At 51.7% G+C, this 19,347-nt stretch overlaps 1 protein-coding gene across 3 annotated transcripts in view; it reads right to left on the bottom strand.

Moving 5' to 3' along the window:
• The window catches only part of SORL1 (sortilin related receptor 1), a 53,231-nt gene that overhangs the window by 18,256 nt on the left and 15,628 nt on the right, over window positions 1–19,347 (bottom strand). For 2 of the 3 annotated variants that reach the window (XM_037409757.1, XM_037409755.1), the window contains exons 7-29: window positions 19,242–19,343; window positions 18,120–18,289; window positions 17,753–17,945; window positions 17,445–17,562; window positions 16,832–16,905; window positions 14,967–15,055; window positions 14,678–14,856; window positions 13,121–13,307; window positions 11,912–12,040; window positions 11,589–11,674; window positions 9,825–9,997; window positions 9,476–9,607; window positions 8,864–8,955; window positions 7,855–8,101; window positions 7,234–7,372; window positions 6,370–6,543; window positions 6,081–6,194; window positions 4,800–4,922; window positions 4,018–4,137; window positions 1,467–1,592; window positions 1,135–1,242; window positions 533–664; window positions 142–273 (exon numbers count right to left, since the gene is read on the bottom strand). In XM_037409757.1, the coding sequence (XP_037265654.1) occupies window positions 142–273; window positions 533–664; window positions 1,135–1,242; window positions 1,467–1,592; window positions 4,018–4,137; window positions 4,800–4,922; window positions 6,081–6,194; window positions 6,370–6,543; window positions 7,234–7,372; window positions 7,855–8,101; window positions 8,864–8,955; window positions 9,476–9,607; window positions 9,825–9,997; window positions 11,589–11,674; window positions 11,912–12,040; window positions 13,121–13,307; window positions 14,678–14,856; window positions 14,967–15,055; window positions 16,832–16,905; window positions 17,445–17,562; window positions 17,753–17,945; window positions 18,120–18,289; window positions 19,242–19,343 (3,139 nt within the window). The remainder of the gene's footprint in view (window positions 1–141; window positions 274–532; window positions 665–1,134; window positions 1,243–1,466; window positions 1,593–4,017; window positions 4,138–4,799; window positions 4,923–6,080; window positions 6,195–6,369; window positions 6,544–7,233; window positions 7,373–7,854; window positions 8,102–8,863; window positions 8,956–9,475; window positions 9,608–9,824; window positions 9,998–11,588; window positions 11,675–11,911; window positions 12,041–13,120; window positions 13,308–14,677; window positions 14,857–14,966; window positions 15,056–16,831; window positions 16,906–17,444; window positions 17,563–17,752; window positions 17,946–18,119; window positions 18,290–19,241; window positions 19,344–19,347) is intronic. The other variant, XM_037409756.1, reaches the window with a different exon arrangement.

Raw genomic sequence — 19,347 nt, forward strand, 5'->3', positions numbered from 1 at the left:
GCAAGTGGAATGCTACGCACATGCATGTGTATGTACATACGTGAATGCCTACATAAAACATGAACAAGCCAGTAGGCTATGCTCCTGAAATTCAAAGGAGGCTGGAGCTATGGTAACAAGAGACCCTGAGGTACTGCTCACCACAGTTTGCTTCGTCAGAGTAATCACCACAGTCATCCATCCCATCGCACTTCCACACCAGGCTGATGCACACGCCATTCTGGCACTGGAAGCTGAACTGGTCGCAGGTCCGGTGGAACTCAGGGTCCTGGGCTGCAGGGCGGCATGGAGAGACATCAAAGGTTTAAGTGTCAAGACCAAGGGCTTGACGGAAGCTCATTGTTGAGGAGGAAGGAAGGAGCACACTCAGAGGCAATCATGGATTTATAAGCAGAACACTACAGTCCAGAGCCACCTCTTAGGAGATCTGGCAGTGTTCTGGTACCCTGGGGAATGCACTCTCCTCTCCATGCCTCTGGTTTCATTCCCCAGCCAAACCCGCTTTTGCAAAGATGCACAATATCACACTTACAGCAGCCAGCATAGTTGGCATCTTCATCTGATCCGTCTCGACACTGGATGATGCCATCGCACACCATGGAGTGGAACAAGCACTGCTGCCGGTTCTTGCACACAAAATCCATGTAGCGGGTGCACAGCGGTTCTGGAGAAATGGGAGGTCAAAAGGAGAGGAGATGGCACCTCTGCTGTCCTTGGCAGCAGGAATGCCACCTGCTGTCATCTGCACAGACCTGAGCGCAGTGGCTGGATTTCAGGAAGTTACAGAAAGTTTCCAAGACAAATCGCTCGAGCTCTGTCCCTGCACAGGCTGCCCTTGCCTGATGGCGTGCCGGGGCGCAAGCGGGTTGGCACACACACCAGAAGGGGTGTGGGCACCTCCCTGAATACAGCTTGTGGCAGCATATCCTCCCTGTCTGTCACAGCCCTGCCTACTGCGCCTTTTGCTGATGCTGCAGACCAGCCGATTTCCCAGGGGGCTCCTGAATGCTAACTAAAGCTTTCCCATTATCTCACCAGGGCTTTTCTCCCAGTGAGACAAGCTCTGGCAGACCATGAAGGCTGTCAGCCCTCGCTGCCAGGGCCCCGCCAGCTCCCTGCAGCCCTGGTACCCACCACAGTGCTGCTCATCCGAGGCGTCGGAGCAGTCGTTGATGCCGTCGCAGTGTTTGCTGGTTGGGATGCAAGTGCCGTTCGGGCACTGGAAGCCGTTGCACTTTTTTTCTGAAATTCAGAATTGGGTGGATGTTGTGTGGGGTTTTTTTAAAGCTGCATTTAGTTAGCTACAAAAAACCCTGGCATGGCCCCAGTTGCCTTCTCCCTGTGTCTGCCTGCTTTTGGAGGGATGGCAGTTGTCCCCGTGAGTCTGCCGCAGCATTACCTCAGAGAGTTTGTAGAAATCCCTCCCACCCCGTAGCAGATCCCACTCCGCATGTGGCACGCATTACCGCAGTTGGCAGGGTCCTCATCAGAGCCATCCTGGCAATCGGTGTCCCCATCGCAGGCCCAGCGCTGTGGGATGCAGTGGCCGTTCTGGCACTGGAAGCTGGAGGCCTCACAGGTGTGATATACTGCTGAAACCAGAGCCAGGGGGACCGCCTGAGCGTGGGGTGACACCACATCCCTGCATGCGTTGAGTTGGGCCCTGCCATGCACCCCTGCTCCCTCCGCCTGCACAGGGACACCGCGCTGCAGCAGGTCCCAGCACTGAGCACAGCTGACCACCCCGTGGGCAGGAGATTGCTGGGAGTCCAGACTCTCCCTGGGTCATGCCATGGCTTTTTCCCCTCCATGCTGTGCTTGCTCACAAGCCTGCTGTGCCTAAGGGATGGCTTTCAGAGGCTAGCGAGCCCTCTCAGAGCTCTCCCAAAGTTAGGAGCCTCTTTCCCTTTGATCTGGGTCGTTGGGGTGTGTGCACAAAGGTGACAGTGGTGGTACCTTGCCAGAGATGGCAAGAAATGTCGCAGTGAGCAAGCAAGCCCTGGCAGAGCAGCAGGGTCCCCTGCGCAGGGCAGGACAGACTCAGAGACAGACTTTAATTAAGGCAGGCAAGGCTTTTCTGTGTTGCCAAAGCAAACTAGAAATATAATTCTCCTTGGGTTTCCAAGGGAGTAGGGCCCTGGCTCTCCTTAGGCTCCTGTCACGAAAATATCTGCCTTTGGGGTATCTTGGTTGAAGCCTAGTCTGTGTTGTCACTTTAGAGACAAATACTACTCTTCAAGCAGAAGAGCACTCATTATTATTGAGAAGAAAAGCAATGCTCAACTTAATTAAATTGGATGCTACTGAATTTTAGGTTAGCGAGTGCCATGCACTTGCAGGTATTTCAAAATACTACAATCTTGTGGCAGTAATATTCTATTAGGTATTCAGCATGAAATGTAATTATTTTAGATAAGAGCAATAATTGCAGTCAGTGAAGTCAGATGAAATGTTTCTCAAATAATTGCGATCCTCTTAGATAATTTCAACTTTAGGATTTACAAACCCAATATGCTTTTTGAAGTAGGTTCCCTTCCTGTAGTAATTCTCTCCGGAGAAACTCGTATGAGAGATAAGTGATACAAATATAAATTAAACCTTCTTATATACCCACGTACTTGGAATACTAATGACCAGGATCCCCAGTGCCACGCTGTACAGCACGTACGCTCAAGGCACGGCAAGTGCCACAGGGGGTGAGTACGACAGGAGCTCAGAGGCCTGTAAGGGATCTCCTAGATCCTCGTGCCAGAGCCCCAGGACAGCAGTCGGCATCGCTGTCTGCCCCAGCAGCTCCAGGGCTGCAGCCACAGCAAAGCCGCTGTCGGTATCCCCCGGGGCTCTCGTGCTCCCCACAGGGCTCCCCTGGCCCCATCAGCCCATCTGCTCCGACAGGCTGATCTCAGCCACACAGCGTGGAAACCACTGCTTTTATCCTGAAATATCCCCTGTATTGCTTTACAAGTATGGTCTTGTGTCTTTCACTGATGAACTGAAGCACTGCCTGCTCTCAGAACTCTCTTCTCATGCAAATACTTAAGGTTTTGGCCTGGTTGGTTTTGGGGTGTTTTTTTTAATGGAAAAGGCCGATACATTGTTATCTGCTGGTTTTTTCTAATGAAAAAGAAGGCTCTGCCTGGGTGTTAACCTCAGAAGACTGCTAAGGAACATCAGTTTTACACTGTGGTGCTGATTATGGTTGAGTGTTGTGACTTTCAGCTGCAAATACAGAATGAGGCTCACAGGTGCAGGTCGTGCTGCACAGGAATCCTAAACCAGGAACAATACTATTTCTGGCATCAGTATGAGCTGTAAGCAAACCCAAGAGTGGATCTTTCACATGTAACGCTGTCGTTAGATTCTCACGCTCATGGAGCAAAGTGAGGCTACTAGAAGAGAAGTCACTTCCCAAATTAAATCTGCCTCACCATTAGATCAATTAATTGCAGAGAAGCTGTAAAGAACATGTCCATTTTCTGCAACTTATTGAATGGCAAGAAAATGGCCAAAGTTCAAGCTGTGAAACGCCATCAGTGCATGCTGGCCTGTTTGCTGCCTCCATGCAACAAAGGAGCCCTTTCTGTGCAGAAACATCCTCTGGCTGCCCAGCAGCCACAGACCTGCTACCCCATTCAATGCAGCTTCAAAGGCACGGCCGCTGCCGGCTGGCACACAAAAGGTGGACGGCCCTGTGGCCACCACAGCCAGGCACGCCTGTTGGTGCAATCTTGCAAGTAAAAAGCAAAGCTGGATCATTGTGCGAGCATCACAAAGCTGTCAGCAAATTCAGAGCAGGTCCTATGGCCTGTTGAAGGCACTGGAGGAAAGAAGCCCTTTGCTTTTGGAGCATTACATCACCCCGAGCCGAGCTGCAGCCTTCCTGGCTGCCCTGCTGGGCGGCTCAGGTAACAAGCAGGGAAACTGAGGCACAAGATGTTGGCCAATGCATACAGCACTTCAGGCTCTAAGTAATGAGTGTTTGCAACAGATGGTTATTGATCACATCAAAGTGCTTACCAGTGCAGTTTGCTTCATCAGACCAGTCCCTGCAATCGTTATCACCATCACACTTCCAGGAGAGACGAATGCACATCCCTGAGCTGCAGCTGAATTCATCGTTTCTACACTGGTGAGCCTCTGCAAACAAGCACACCCATTTCAGATGTTGTTGGAGGCAGAGGACAGCAGAAGGAAAGCTTCACGTGGGCTATTGAGGCTGCTATCTCAGAGGTGACAGACTAGACAGTCCTGCAAAGGGGACTCATCTTGAAAGCATGTTTTCCTGCCTTGTCCCTAGCCCTGAATGACCAAGACCTACCGCCCTGCTGTTTACTAGCCTCTTCAGTTCAGCACCCCGCCTCTCCAAATGGCTAAGCTGGAGGTGGATGGCCACAAATATAGCACCTCTGAGCAACCCATGCCTTCCCGTGCACTTGCTGGGCAGCTGCCCAAGGCCAGCTTGTAATCTCTACCAAACCTATACCAATCTCTCCTGGCTCTGGGCCACAGGAGCACCCAAGGAGCAGAGCCGGAGAGCTGGATGATAACGGCTCAGAAGTCTCCCTGCCAGACCGCAGCAAGAGGGAGAACCAGCACACAGCCTCACTCTCTGCTCCCGTCCCTCATTTCCCAGCACCCAGTAAATGATGGGAGGCAGCTGCTGGCCAGAATAAATGGGGGATCAGGCAAAGCGCTGCCTTACTTTACAGTGTCTACGAGTAGTAGCCTGCCCCAAACCACTGCTGGGCTTTCCACCTTTGCATAGGGACAGGGAAGGAGGTTTGAGTGAGGGCACTCACCACAGTGACTTTCATCGCTGTTATCCCCACAGTCGTCCTCCAGGTCACATTTGTAGGACAGCGGGATGCAGGTCCCTGAGCCCTGGCAGCGGAACTGCATCTCAGCATCACACATGGTGGTGGCTAACACAGCAGGGAGGGAGAGGACAAGGAGAAGGAGGCTAAGGCAGTGGTTGGGAGATGGTTTCTGCTGCCCGAGTAATCGGTGTAGGGAGAGGGACAGCATCGTTCAGGCTTTGCTCAATGCAGCCTGAGTAACTGTTACAGTATTTTGTTGTCATTATGAGGCACTCTCCATAAAGCAGAGTAGGGCAGGGTTAGCTGTCTGTCTGGGGGTCAGGACTGAAGCTCCTGCCACTGTCATGTCCACTTGCAAGCCAGAGGCAGCACTTCCCAGCCAGGGAGCAAGAAAGCCAAGGCTGTGGAGATGGCTGCTCCCCACAAAAGGGGCCCTGAAACCATGGGTGGTGGGATGAGACAGGGTAGCCAAAGGAGGGGAAAGACTGGGCCCGAGTGTTCCTATCCAAGGCAGCATCCCTGTGCCAGACTGGTGAGCCTCCCAGCAAACCCATGCAGAGGAACGGGTACCCCCAGAGGCTTTCCCTCACCTGGAGCCAGACAATGAACTCAGACTTGGACTCTGCTGACTAGTACCTCAATGTTAGCAGGAAAATAAGCTCCTTATCAGTACAAAATGGGCATAAACAGCATCTGTCCACAAACACCTGGTCCTCCACTGATTCCTAACTTTAAACCTGGACCTTTTTCCACAGTGCACTAATCCAAATGCTTCAGGCTCTGCAAAGCTGTGGAACATCTCCCCCTCCTGCATCAGTGGTCCCTAATTTTACTTGAAAAGGTGACCTCCATCTTTAATGTGTGAACTCAATTTATTAGCTCAACAAGACACCCACATCTGCATGATGCAGACAGAAAGTCACTTTCTATCCACACTCTTTTCCTTGGTATCAGCTGTGCCCTCAATTGGCCTCAGAAGACAATTACTGCAAGAGACAAACACACGCCATCACATGACAGCTGGCATCAATCTCACCAAATTTTAGACATTTACATCTGAGCTGGTCAAGGGGGAAATACCGGCCCTTGCAGGACAACTCATCCAACCAGCTTCCGATGTCTGCCAGAGGAGATGAGATACACCCCCAGAGCACCTCTTGCTCTCCATGACTATGAACAGAGCGTAGACCATCGGCTCAGGTGCAATGCTGACAGAGCACACATCTACATTTGAACAAGCAAACGCCACCACAGGACACTTACGGCAGTTCTTCTCATCACTCATGTCCCCACAGTCATTATCATTGTCACACTGCCAAATGCTGTTTATGCAGTTCCCATTGAAGCATCTGTACTGGTTTGGCAGACACGTGTTTTCTGGTGCAAAAGGGAAAACAAAACCAAGCTGGCATTAGGCATGACGCTGCGCTTTCAGAAGATAGGACATACTCCTCCCCGTCCAAAGGGCAGCAGAAAGGTTGTGCTGACCTCTTGCAACAGCAGAATCTGCCTCTCAATGTAAAGCAGCAGCAAGAACTAAGCATGGTTTTACCTTCCTTTATGCAAGTGTTGTTCTTCATGATATAGCCATGAGGACAGTCACACTTCACCTCCCCTGTGGGCAGCAAGGTGCTGGACACCCCCTCGGGGCACTTGCAGCTCCTGCCATTGTTCGACTTGGGCAGGCAAAGCAGGCTGCAGGGCTTGGCAATGCAGGCATTCTCCCCTGGAGCGAGAGCAGGGGGGAAGAGGACATGGTCAGGACAGAGGGCTGGAGACGCCGTAGGAAGCCCGGTTTCACCTTCCATCCCAGGCTTTGGGTTCAGACCCCGATTAGGAGCCAGCTCTGCGGTACTGAGTGCTGAGGCTGGCCTTAGAAATGTACAGAGCCATCTGCTGCAAGGGAGATCGAGGGCCTTAAAGGTCCTCCCAGTCTGTTGCAGGCTGCTGACTGGCAAAGCCCTTTGACAGCCTTTTACCTGTTTGAAAATGAATCCAGTCCCTTCAGGGCATTCACACACAGGGGCTGCTTCTCCCTTATCGCAGCCCAGATGGATGACTAAGTGAAGGGCAAAGCTGGTGCAGCTCTGAGACCCTGTATTTTTTTTGGCCCCTACAGCCCTCTACAGGGGAAGGCCATGCTCTGTGACCTAAGCTCTAAGGTGCCACCACAGCTGACTGCCCTATGGTCTGTCTCCCTGATGGGGAGCATCTCTCCGGGCAGCTGAAAAGGCAGGTGCACTGCTCACGGAACACATTCCTTACAACAACGGTGCCTGAGCGATTCAGACTCTGCAGGAATAGGGATATATTCAGGCTCACAAAGTGTGAGCTGGGATGGCCCAGTGGCCTGGCAACCTACAGAAACGGGGGATGAACGCACTTCTAAATCGCAGGAAAGATCACCTGCACTCACCTGTTGTCTTCCCTCTGTAAAAGATTTTCATATCCATGATCCCATTTAGCCGGCTGACTAAGATCTCCATTTTTGAGCCGCTGGTTTTGGATGCTCTGAAAATACTCAGCTGTGACCAGTCATTCCAGTAGATCTCATTCTGAAACAGAGGCTTTGCTCTTAGCGTGAGGAGCAGTGCTGCCAGGGCCGTGCCCATCAGCGGTTACTGCACTAAGCCACAGCAACTGCCTGGATGCGCAGAGCAATCAAGAGTGCAAAGTCTCCCCAGCCCAAAGGGCAGAAGAAGGGGAAGACCTGAGCTGGGATTTGAGCAGGAATGGAAGCAGCAGTCACATGTGCTGAGTGGCAAACAATCTGGGGAACATAGCGCAGTGCAGCTGCTTGGGAAAGCTGCACATCTCTTGGATGTTGGTCCCAGTTTCAACTGCACCTGCCCGCTTGTTTCAGGGTTTGTGGGGACATGCCAGGAGCAAGAAAGAGAGCAAGCATCGCACCCACTCCTACCCTCCAAATCCAGTGCGCTCAACGCTCCTTCGCCACCCACCTCATAGACAGACTAACCTCAGAGTGTGCACACTATGGAAACACATACCGATGGGAAACAAGCCGTTGCAAACATACCTTAAATACAGCAATAGCGTAAGGGTGAGGGAGGCTGTCCAGGATCACAGATCTCTGCAGCCCATTGAAATTGACCCTCTCAATCCTGTCCATATAGGCTTCAGTCCAGTAGATCCAGTGCTCATCCACAGAAATGCCATTTGGCCACCGCACACCCTCTGAAACGATGCACCCAGCCGATGACCCATCCATGTCGCTTCTGTAAATGCCAGCTCTGGAGTCTCCCCAGTCTGTCCAGAACATCAATCTGACAACAGGCAGAGAGGTTACTCAAAATCATAACAAAACAGCTCATCAAAAGGAAACAAGTTATGAAGCAGAGGTTTGAGTACTTCACATTCCATGTCTCTTGCAAGAAATGCCTTTGGAAAGGCAGCTCTTTGCAATTCTAATGAATGCCAGCGGCAGACCTACAAGCAGCACAGAGGCTTATTTAGCTGCAGGTTCTGTGGTGCGAGCGCAGCTGTAGGTTACCTTGTGCTGAACTGCTTTGCTTTAGCACACACACCTAAAGACAGCTCAGGTTTGTCAGCACTACACTTGCAGCGCAGCAGCCACGGCAAAACCATACTCAGAAGATGTAACTTGCATTTGGCTCCTGAATTTGAGCACGGCCCGGTTTCTCAAGCATCACTGCAGCTTTCCCCACTGACCAGCCAGTTTTACTGGCAGGAAAAGTTATTTACTAGTAGATAAGTATGGGTAGGAAAAGAGCAGTTAAACTGAAAGAAAAACCAAGTCTGTGATTGCTGCGAGGCAGCTGGTGCCTTGGTCGGGCACACGATGGCAAGAGTGTGGCGCAGGACTGAGCCATGCCTCGCTGCACTGCCCGCTGCTGCTCCCATCCCCCCGTCGCACCCTTTGGGGCTGAGCCTCGCCAAGCTTTCTGAGCAGCACTCTCCCTTGCGTTTGCGTCTTACAAGTGTAGTGTTGAAGGAGGGGCTGTAACAGCATGGCACCCCTGGGCAATACCAGGGTACCTGACTACTTGTGATGCTTGATTTCTTACCCATCTTGGGGAACTAGAGCAAGGGCTCTGGGTCGTTCAAGTATCGAGGAATTGAGGACAGTAAGTCGCAGGTCTCCGTCTGGATTGGCAACCTGAAGTCGTAACCAAAAAGAGGAGTTGTGCATTTACTGTGGGCAACTGCACTGGTTAAAGTTAGGTAAAATCTGTGGCAGGTAATTACTGCTCCCTCATAAAACAGCTTCCATGGGCAGAGGGAGCGGTTACGGTGAGGCAGGTGATAAAAGAGGATGGATTGGTGTAGGTATTGACATTTCTGTGTGACTGAGCGAGCAGCCGGCTGCTGCAGTGCTCTGTCTGTACCGTGTGCTGGCTGCATGTACTGCACGAGGACGCTGCTTTCCACCACCCCCACCCCCGATTTCTGCTGTGCAATTCAGTCTCACAGACCAACCTTGGTTTAAGTACACAGGGCTGCATGGTACCGTATCCTGTTTGCATTTAGATCCAATAAAGTGGCATGTGGGACAAGGGTCAGTGTGCAGTAATGCCCCCCCCGCCATGAGACTTCAGGGCAGCACCCAGCTCAGGGCCCAGCCTCAAGGATGCACTGACACAATCACCTCTTTTTAGCATGGGTCGGCGTAGCTGTACCTCAATTTTGGGAATCCCGGCGTTGACCCAGTACAGCAACTGACTGAGTGGTTCAAAGGCCAAAGCTTCCACTGTCTCCAGCCCAGTACTTATGATTATTTCTTGCCCAGAGCTCCCGTTGAGACAAAGACGCTGGGGGGGGAAAAAAAATCAGAATAAAAGATGAAGAATTTCCACAGCCTCAAGAAGAGCACGGTCAGGTGTGCGAGGCAAGCCGTAGCTCAGAGGGAAGGAGTACCCAAGACAAACATTTGGTTTTCAGGGTGTATGTGCACCACCTGCCTGTGGTGCACGGAGGCGATGACACGGGCAGCCGGGGCTGCGGCAGCATCTCCACTCCCTGGCTCACCTGTATAATGTCCAGAGTGACATCAGCCCAGTACAAGCAGTTGTGGTCATAGTCGAAGTCCAGGGCGACTGCCCCTCGCAGCCCAGCCAGGGGCAGCTCCTCACTGACGCCAGAGGCGAGGTCATAGCGGTGGATGGAGTAGCGGGTGGCGTAGAGAATGAACTCATTCTCCTCTGCAAGAACAGGGAGAGCCTTATTTAGACACTTCTGGCCAGTTTAGGCTACTCAAGGGACAAAAAGAAAATACCAGGTATTTTTTCTTACCCGTGACTGCACGTTTTAGCACCTCAGCATAAGGGAGGCAAAGGCCCTTTGTCTCGGCGGGATTAGGTTAATGAGAACACACTAATAGCTTTATGTGGGTCCGGAGCGCAATGCCACCAATTAGAAATAAAATACTGATCTCCTGTTCCTCAAAAATATCATAAAATAGGTGGGAATGATGTAAATCTGCGAGTCCTAGGGGACGCTGGCACGGCAGTGAATATCCCAGAGTGGGTTTTGTTTCTGAATTGTGACAAATCCAGTGTAATGGGATCCTGGTCCAGGACAAAGTCTCCTGGGCATTAGCACACTACTGGTGAAGTCCAATAATGCTATTAATGAGTAAGTGTAATGTCGGTAAGTAACTCTGGCTGTGCATCCCTAACGAGATTAGGCAGAGATACGAAACAGATACTGTACATGAAAGTGTTACCATGGTGCAAGCCAACACGTATCTGAAGACGATCAGCAAACACTCTGGGAACACGGCACTTCAAAGCCCAGCCCAGTCAGGCAGGGTCCTTCTCGGCATGACTAACACAATTCTCCAAATAGCTCAAGAGGGTTCAGAGGGGTGAATAATGTCTCGGGCTCTGAACGACGAGGAAAACTAAGCACAGCATTGGCACGAATCCCAGCAGAGGGAACGCTTCCCCAGGGACCTGATGAGCCCTTTTGCACCTGGAATATCTTTTGCACCCTAAAAAATCTTAGGATAGTGCAGAGAAATCTCAGGCTGGCTGGTCTGGCTGCTCTGTGGCCCTGTGGCTCTGCTCAGCCACAGCCCAGGGCTGCCCTGCCTGCAGCACCGGCGCAGCCACCCTGTCCCTTGCATGAGCCACGTCCCTGTCTCAGGCTCGCTCCTGAGCTGCTGTGCAGCAGCATGCTAATCACGCAGCTCATGATGGCAGATTAAATTAAATCTGTAATAAGCAGAATGCAAATAACTTTGGCAGTACAGGGGAACAAGACCGTTCCAATGCCTCATACATTTGAGAGGAGAAAATAAGGACAGAGGCGAAGCTGGCGGGTACGGGTGTGAGAACTAAAGGGCAGCCTCTGCCCTGGTCCTGCCCCAAACAGCCATCGTTCAACTGCATACGGTGGCCTGTCTCAGGGTGGTACCTTCCCAAGGGTTTCTCCAGGATGAGGGTATCTTTGAGCTAACTCCTGTCTTTCTGGTTGGGTTCAAGCCAGCTGCAGCAAGGATGTGACTGGGATAAGAGGGCTCCTGCCCACAGCCTGCTCTGAGGGCTTCAGCCTCCTGTGCCTTCAGCAGCAGAGCAGGCTGAAGCTGCTCCTGCGCAGGTCGCTCAGAGGCTCTCTGGTCCCTGGACAGGACAGGAGATGATTGATTTGTAACCCACTGAGGCACTTCAGCTCTTCTGTCATAGGTTTTGTCTGAGAGCCCTCTGGGAATTTGTGCATGGTTCCTTAGACATCAGCCAAAGGCTTCATGAATGAAGCCCTTGTGCCCAAAGCAGTCCTGTACATACTCACCAGCTAGAGGGCATGGTACCAGCTCCCCTTCGAGACGTGACTCGATGTCTCCACCTGTACAAGTGTCCCCAGAGATCTTTCGGTAGCTGCAACATAGACAGGCAGGCAGTTTATTTCATGGAAACTGTTAACATGCCATCATGCTCAGCCAGAATAAGCAGCAGTGCCTAGTTACAATGGATGTCCAAACATGCAATTTGTTTATTGCCACTCAAGGAGTGTTTGTGACGGGGTTTTGTGGTTGTTTGGGGGTTTTTTAATCACCAATAGGATAAATCCCAGCATGTGGAAAACCAGGTTCCCCTCCCAAGTACAACACGTACCCTCGAGTCTTCTTGTAAGTTGAGCCAACAGGACAAGGGACTGGCGGGTCGTACGGTTTCCCAGCAAATTCAGGGTCAGGAACACAAACTTCTAACGATAAGTCGTCACTCAGTTTAAAGCCAAAATCACTGCAAGAAGAAAGATGTAATGAGGGACGGGGAAGAAGGAAAAAAGACAGCCATGCTATATACTACTACTCTGTTCTATTTTTGCATAGAAGTTTTAAGAATCCAAAGAATGTCAGAAGATCATTCATTATCAGTATTTAGCTGCATAATAATATCTTACAGCCGAGCAGCTTCTGTCTCCACGACGTTTCAAGAACATTTTACAAATAAGCTTGCCAGTGGCCAAGCAGACTAGGGTAGGTAAGGCAGCAGCACACAGCTGAGCCAGTGCGCCTTGAAAATCTGGCTGCAAGCCCCAGCTCTCCAACTAACTGGGTTAGGTCACTGGTGTGTCTTTTGGCTTTTCCTGCTGGTAAAATAGGAGTTACAATGTGTCTGCTCTTTGGAAAACACTGTGGAAGAGGCTATGTCAAACTGATTTTGTAGGGAGCCCAGGGCTGCGATTCTGAGGCAAGAATCAAATCCCACCAGCACTATCCTCAGTCTGTTCACAACGAGCCAGACCCAAGTCTCTGCATCAGAGAGGCAGGTCTGGGACGCCTGTCCTTAACTGTGTGTACCGGGCACTTGAGCAGACTGGCCATGAGCTCTGCTGAAAGTCCAGTCCCTGAAAAGTCGTTCACTTTCTAACCCCAAATCTTTGCATCAGATTGCCAGAGCGTGTTTCCTAATCCTGAGAGTTGTGCGGTGTCAGTAATGTGCAGATTGCAGATGAAATGACACAGCAGGGCCAGCTGCATCCCTGTGGCTAAAGGGTCACTAAGCTTTTCAGTAGAGGATCTCTGTATGTGATGGGAAAGTGTCCGCCATCATTTGAAAGAAGGTGATGGATTAACAATACTTCCCTCTTCTATGGAACCCTTCAGAGGCTCCCGAAAGGCTCTAAAGACATTAATTAAGTCTCATGCCCTGTTATTAATGAAAGGATGTTTTCAGTCTATTTAGTTTCCTCTCTGCTATAAAATCAAGCAGCGATACACAGAGCTAAGTAAATTGGATGTTTGTTCACTCTGAGCGATTGGTCACAGATATTTATCTCAGACTTACAGTCCAGACTAAGAGAATTTAATTGGTATTTACCATTCAAAGTCTTCCCTTGTACAAGAGCAGTTGGAGACCATGACAGGCCTGTCAAAGTCTTCACCATTGAAACAGGTCGCATGAGGAGTCCTCCTTTTGAAAACAGTTTTATGCCCCAGTAAGCATTCATTGCCTCGCTCGTCGGAGGGTGACCACAGTTTGTAGTCATTCTCTGTGCAAGGGACCCCTAAGAGAAGCAACAGGTTGGGGTAAAGAAAGGCACAGTCCTTGTGGCACCCCAGACCAAGGGTTTGGAAGCAAGAGCGGCAGGTTCCCCTCGGTCACTGCTGTCGACGCGTGCCCAGCAGGGATGTGCAAAACACAGTACCATGTCCTGCACCAGCACCACACTGTGCTCCAGGGACTGTGGGGACGGAGAGAGCCTTGCTCTCAGAGGAGGTGCGAAAGGCCTCCCAGGGGAAGCTGCAGGCTCCAAGCAGCCAGCCCAGCCTCTGAGGAGGCTGCATGAACCTCGGCTTCTTCCTGCGGCTGGTGGTGTTGTGGCATCAAGGCCCAGGATACTTGCAGCAAGTGCAGGGCGCACTGGCACCCAGCCATGCACCACGCAGACACCCATTGCTGCTTCCTTCCCGTCACTCTCCCGGGCATGAAACGAGCAGTTTTCCCCCCCACTACACGGCTCTAGCCCCGGCCCAAAAGAAAAGGCAAAGCAGAAAGCATGTCAGCTCAGAGCATGCAGCAGCACTTGGTGACGGGCGGCAACAAGCAGCTCGGTCGTGGTGACAGTGAATTTGCGATGCCTCATTTAAATGAAGTTGTTCTGGTTACCAAACATTTCTAACAAAATGTCAAGGGAATCAGTTATAAATTTTAGTCAAGCAAATTCCTCTGCTGGGTTTAACTGCTCTTTGATTAAAATGCTGCCTTGCAATCAAAGTTGAAACGGGTTATAAAACATTCATAGGCACAAGCCTTCAGAAGGATTTTTTTTTTTCCCCTTTTCCTTTTCAACAAATTCCTCAGTGAGGAGGAAAGGGATACGGGGAGAGTGCAGGGGGCCCTAGAGCCTTTGGCAGCGGGACAGGGCACCCTGTACCACAGCCCCCGCAGGGGATGCCCTCTCCCCCACAGCTCCTGCGGGACAGCTGGGACAGCGGGGTCAGCTGGCTGCCTATGGGACTTGAGGGCATCTCTCTGGGGTCTTTTCTGGAAAACAGGATAGAGGGCAATAGCAACAAAGGTGTTTCTACACCCAATTTGTATTTAGGCACTCAACTTGCGGTGCCTGTCAGAGGGAATCTCAGAGCCTTAGATGACTAAATAGTTTGGTTCACAGCCTGAGGACTCTAGGTCACTTTGGGCTTCTGAAAACCTCTCCTGCGCTCCCTCCTCACCCTCAGTCCCCCCAAGAGGGTAAGTGAAGATCTCCCTTGCACCCACAGGGGTGCTAGGGGCAGGCTGCACAGCGTGGGGACTGTCTGGTTTCAGGTACGGGCTTATAGCGTGCACAACCTGCAAAGCTGCAGGGTGGAGACAGGACAGCTCTCCCACCTGCACAACCAGCGTCAGCGATGGCTCTGTCACCTGTCCCCTTACCCAGCACGTCTGTGGTGTTGATCTGCAGTATCAGCCAGCTGTGGCCATTCTCTTTGTATGAGCCGAAGATGGTGAATATGGTGCTTTTCTCGCCAGGCTCGGTAAGCAGGCCATACACAAACACCGGTTTCTCTGAGAAAGTGAATATTTTCCAGGTTTCTCCTTCATTTGTGCTGTACCTGGAGAAAGAAGATTGGGAGAGCTGCCAGGGGCAGGTCCTGCCCACCACAGGGCACTCTCCCGGCCCCAGCCCAAGCACCAGAGGCAATCCCCCTGCCCTGCCACTTACTTGAGCTGGTCGGTCTCAGTGCCTTGTGCAATGGCCACAAGAATGCCACCATGGTCACCCCAAGTGTAATAGTGGGGTCCAGACAGCGCCTGGAAGAGAAACAGTGCCGAGATGCATCAGAGCCGTGCTGAAAGGGAAAAGCTTGGCTGGAATATGTGCTTTGTCAGAAATGCTGTTCGACCCAAGCTAATGTTTTGGTTTGCCTGGGCCAAGCCAAGGATCTGGAGGCACCAGAGATTCAAGTGTTTATGGGCCAGCAGCTGTAGACTAGCACAGCCAGCCCAATTTCCCTAAATGTATAGCTGTGTTTAAGAGCAGCACTGTGCTCTCGACTCTGCTCCTCCCACACCACGTGCAGGGAAAGAATCAATGGAAAAAGTTCCATTACATGAAACTAGAGGCCATTGCTCCCCCTCTCAGTCTCCAGCTCTTTGTCATGTCTGCAAGGCTTTTTCAATGCTCGGCAGGGACTCACCGCCTTCCTAGGACTGCAGGTAAGTATTGGTTCTTGTGCTGTAAGGTTTTTTGAATGCTTAAATTGAAGCAGGGCCACGGAGTGCAGAAACAAGCCCCCAAGACAGTTCATGCATCCATCCCACAGAAAGAAAGTTGTACTTCATCCTCACCTCCAGCTCTGTTCAGTGACCACCAACACAAAATCATCTTTGCTTTCCTATCTGGGGAGCCCGGCACAGCTCAAGATGAGAACTGGAAGCATGTATGTACCTGACTGCTTGCGGGACATGCCTAACACACCTGGGGAGTTCTTACACAGGGCACTGAATGTATTGTTTCTTTCATTTCTGTGCTGTGAAATCATACCAGTGATCCGGAGAGCAACAAGCCTTCCAGCCTGCTGCTTGCCAAAGCTGAGGAAGGAGTTGTGTTACTGCTGCTCAGCCGGGGAACAACACTGCTGGGTCATTCTGCACCCCTGCTTGTGATACAAAGGGCCCAAACCAGCCAGGAGCTCAGCATCAACTGTGGGTCAAAGCTTCCTCGGCATGTTTTAATTGCACTCCAATGCAAACCTGCCTGCGAGCCAGGGGAGGTCGGCACCTGAAAGTCTCGGCTTTCAAATAGCTTCCCTGGCCATGAGCATCCCTGTCTTGCCACAAGGCTCCTGCAGGGAGAAACAGGTCTCCACAGCCGCTCCCCAGATGAATTTTGGAGGCACCAGCTCCCAGCCAGGGCTGGCCTCTGAACCATGGTCGGCTTTGGCAGCAGCCACACCTGTGGCATGCCCCCCTGCTGCCACAGCTGCCCAGACCATAACCCAGACCACGCAGCATTTACGGGAGGAAAAGGAGGCCACTTAATTCACAGGAGTAAATAGCTTGCAGATGTTGAAATACCACATTACACTGGCTGCAGAATGCACAGGCAGACTACAAATACTGCCACAGACCAGAACACCCACTTAGTAAACAGCATCAAACTCCCCATAAACCGAGGGCAGCATCCCATTTTTCTGGAAGGTGCCAGAGCCTCTCCAGACACTCTCACATACAAGGTCCCAGCTGTCAGTCCTGTATAAAAGGGGCCAGATGACCCATGCTGAGGGCAAGTCCTGCCAGCTGAAAAGAACAGAGGAGGGAGCTCTCCTGCATTTGAACCCACCACCTTCACCAAGAGGCCCAGGAGGTTCTCCTCCAATGTTAACCCACGCCTAGTCCTTCATCTAAAGACCTTTTTGTCTTGGTCTCAAGGGACATTCAGCACCTTCCAGCTACAGCTCTTGGATGTCAATGTGGAGGTCAGTTTTAGTGCCCAAGAGCTGCACGTCACTTATCTGTATTGCTGCCAACGTCCTACCTGCTCCTCCATCACCTTGTCTGAGCTGGCACGGAAAAGGGTGGCCTTACCTCTCTCCACCTTGCTCCAGCACTGCTCGAGACATAGACATTGGTTTTCCTTGCCATGTTCTTGCCAACGGAGCCTAGGAGAACAGGAGAAATCATTCTTCCTGAGGAATGCAAAGCTATTGCTTAAAATGAAGGCAGAGATTCTAAACTATTTTTATCTGTGAGCAAAATGACAACAGTTGGGCAGCCGATCTTCCACACTATGAACTAATCCCTTCAAAAGCAAGTATTTTAAAGACTAGCACAAGTTTTAAAAGCAGCTGGAGAAAGACCTATGGCTGTAAACACGATCAAACAAAACGTGTGTTTTCTTCAGTAAAAGAGTGAGACAAACAGGAGCTTCTGTATGTTCAAGAAACCCTTCACAGGGATAGTGGCAGGAAAGAGGATCAGAATAAAGCAGGCAAGGTTCCTCACATCACCATGCTGCAGTAAAACATACATGTTATAATTACTGTATGGGGACTGCAACAGAGAAAGGAAAAACCTGCAAAATGCACCACTGAACTGCATTTTTGTAACCTGCACAGACAAGCCAGGCGCTGCCAAGTTCCTCATGACCTGACAACAACACGCCCAAGCCCCCGCACAGCTGCAGCAAGGAAAGCGGTACCAGTGGCGATGATCAGCCCCGGCGCTGACTCCTTGGAGAGAATGGGCATCCTGCGCAGCTGGAAATTAAGCAGCTGGCTCAGGCGCTGGGCCAGGTGGAGAGAGCAGCCCTGAGAAAACTGGAAAAGAAAAGCACAGTGGCATTAACCCTCTACCCTGTACTGACCCGTGCCCTCGTCCCACCTAGTCCAGCCCCCTCCGCTGGGAAAGACAAGGAGGGACTCCCTCACGGTGGGATTGCCATTTCAGCCTCTTTTGTGGGGGCCTTCTGCCATGCTCGCACCCCTGCCCCTTCCCAGCCCGTGCTACCTCACAGTCTATCTGCTCCCCGTACTGCGTCTGCGCTGGGGGCTGCAGCAGCTCCCAGGTGCCCCCCTTGTCAAAGGTGATGACGGAGTGCATGTTCTCCTCGCTGAAGGAGCCATTGATCAGGGTGGCGATGTAGACACCCTGCACACCTTCGACACGATGGAAGTCTGCAAAGGGCTCGTTGGCAAAATACCTGTAAGCAAAGGTGGGATCCATGAATCGCAGCCTCACTGGGTCTGGGGAGTGGGGAACTGTCAAGGCTGGGGGTCAGGGCAATGCTCTGATCAAATCAAAAGTAAGCAAAATCTACAAAGACCTCAGCTGATGTACTCATTTACCACAGCTGATTAAGCACATCCCCCGCTACCTGACCAAGGTGTCACTTCCAGCTCCTCCCGGGCTGTAGTAGAGCACATTTTCTAAAGACAGGGAGAACTTCAGGCCTTCTGCCTCCGATATGTAGAGGTTGGTACGGTTGTTATCGTGGCTGACACACACAAACACTTGGTCCTCCGAGGCATCAGCAACATAATATTCCTTTGGGAGGTAAATGACAGGTGAGCTGGCTTTGCACGTGTGGGCATACAAGCGCGGTTTATGTACAGGCTGGTTTAGTGTTTCCCCTTAGCTAGCTGAAAGTTATTCTTCCCTCCATCCATTTGTATTTATTTTTTCCACTTGGCAAGTAAGTATCTTCCCTTTGCTTTTTCTTTTGTGTTTCTCCTGCAGCAATCACCATCCTCCACCCTCCACGCTGCAGAACCCACTGGCAGAGCCGCCCAGAAGCAGCGCTGGGTGCCAAGCCCCGTCGGTGCCAGAGCTCTCTGTGCCTGGACCCCACCGAGGCCAGGGGCATCTCACAGTCGGGAGCACACCCTGCTGCTCTGCCAAACGCTGAAGGTACTTCTTGTGCTCTCCTCCGTCCCCACCAGCCCAGGGACACCTCATCACATCAGGTTCACAGACCACAGAACCTTTGCAAACCCTGGCTGTGCCCCTGGGCTTCCTCTGCCTGCAGAGAAGAGGGGTGCTCCGGGCCATGCCGGTGGGGGCAGCATGTGCCCAGTGACCTAACACCCCACACCACGGGAAGAGGGAAGGTACCCAAAAGCAGAGCCAAAGCACCAAGACCAGCCCCCCTCTGGCTATCTGGGCTTTGCTGCCAGCCTCCATCACCAGTGCTGGAGGAAGTCAGTGACCATCTCTTTCCAAACAGCCTCGCGCCCAGGACGGTGCTGGCCCTGCACAGTGCTCCCAGTATTTCTCCAGTGCCATGAACCACTAGAATCAAGTACCATCACATAAACCACAAGGTCATCCTAACATGAGCTTTTGCTTAGCCAAACCCCTGTGAGCAGGGTCATATGAGGTCCCTTCCCAGCTCCAGCTCCTGCAGCATCTGGTGGAACGCAGAGAACTGCTGTTGACATCTGAGGGCCTCCTTGGCAAAGGAGGGAGAGAGGAGGTCTTCTCGGAAAGCACCACTTACCTTAATTGGATGCTTGGTTACAAACTGTGCCACACGCATCGGCTTGCGGTTGAAGGAAACCCAGAGCTGGACCGAAGGCGGCTGTGAGCTGCCTTGCAAATGCTGT

This window comes from Falco rusticolus, chromosome 16 (genome assembly GCF_015220075.1).
Source record: "Falco rusticolus isolate bFalRus1 chromosome 16, bFalRus1.pri, whole genome shotgun sequence".
Taxonomy (NCBI): Eukaryota; Metazoa; Chordata; class Aves; order Falconiformes; family Falconidae; genus Falco; species Falco rusticolus.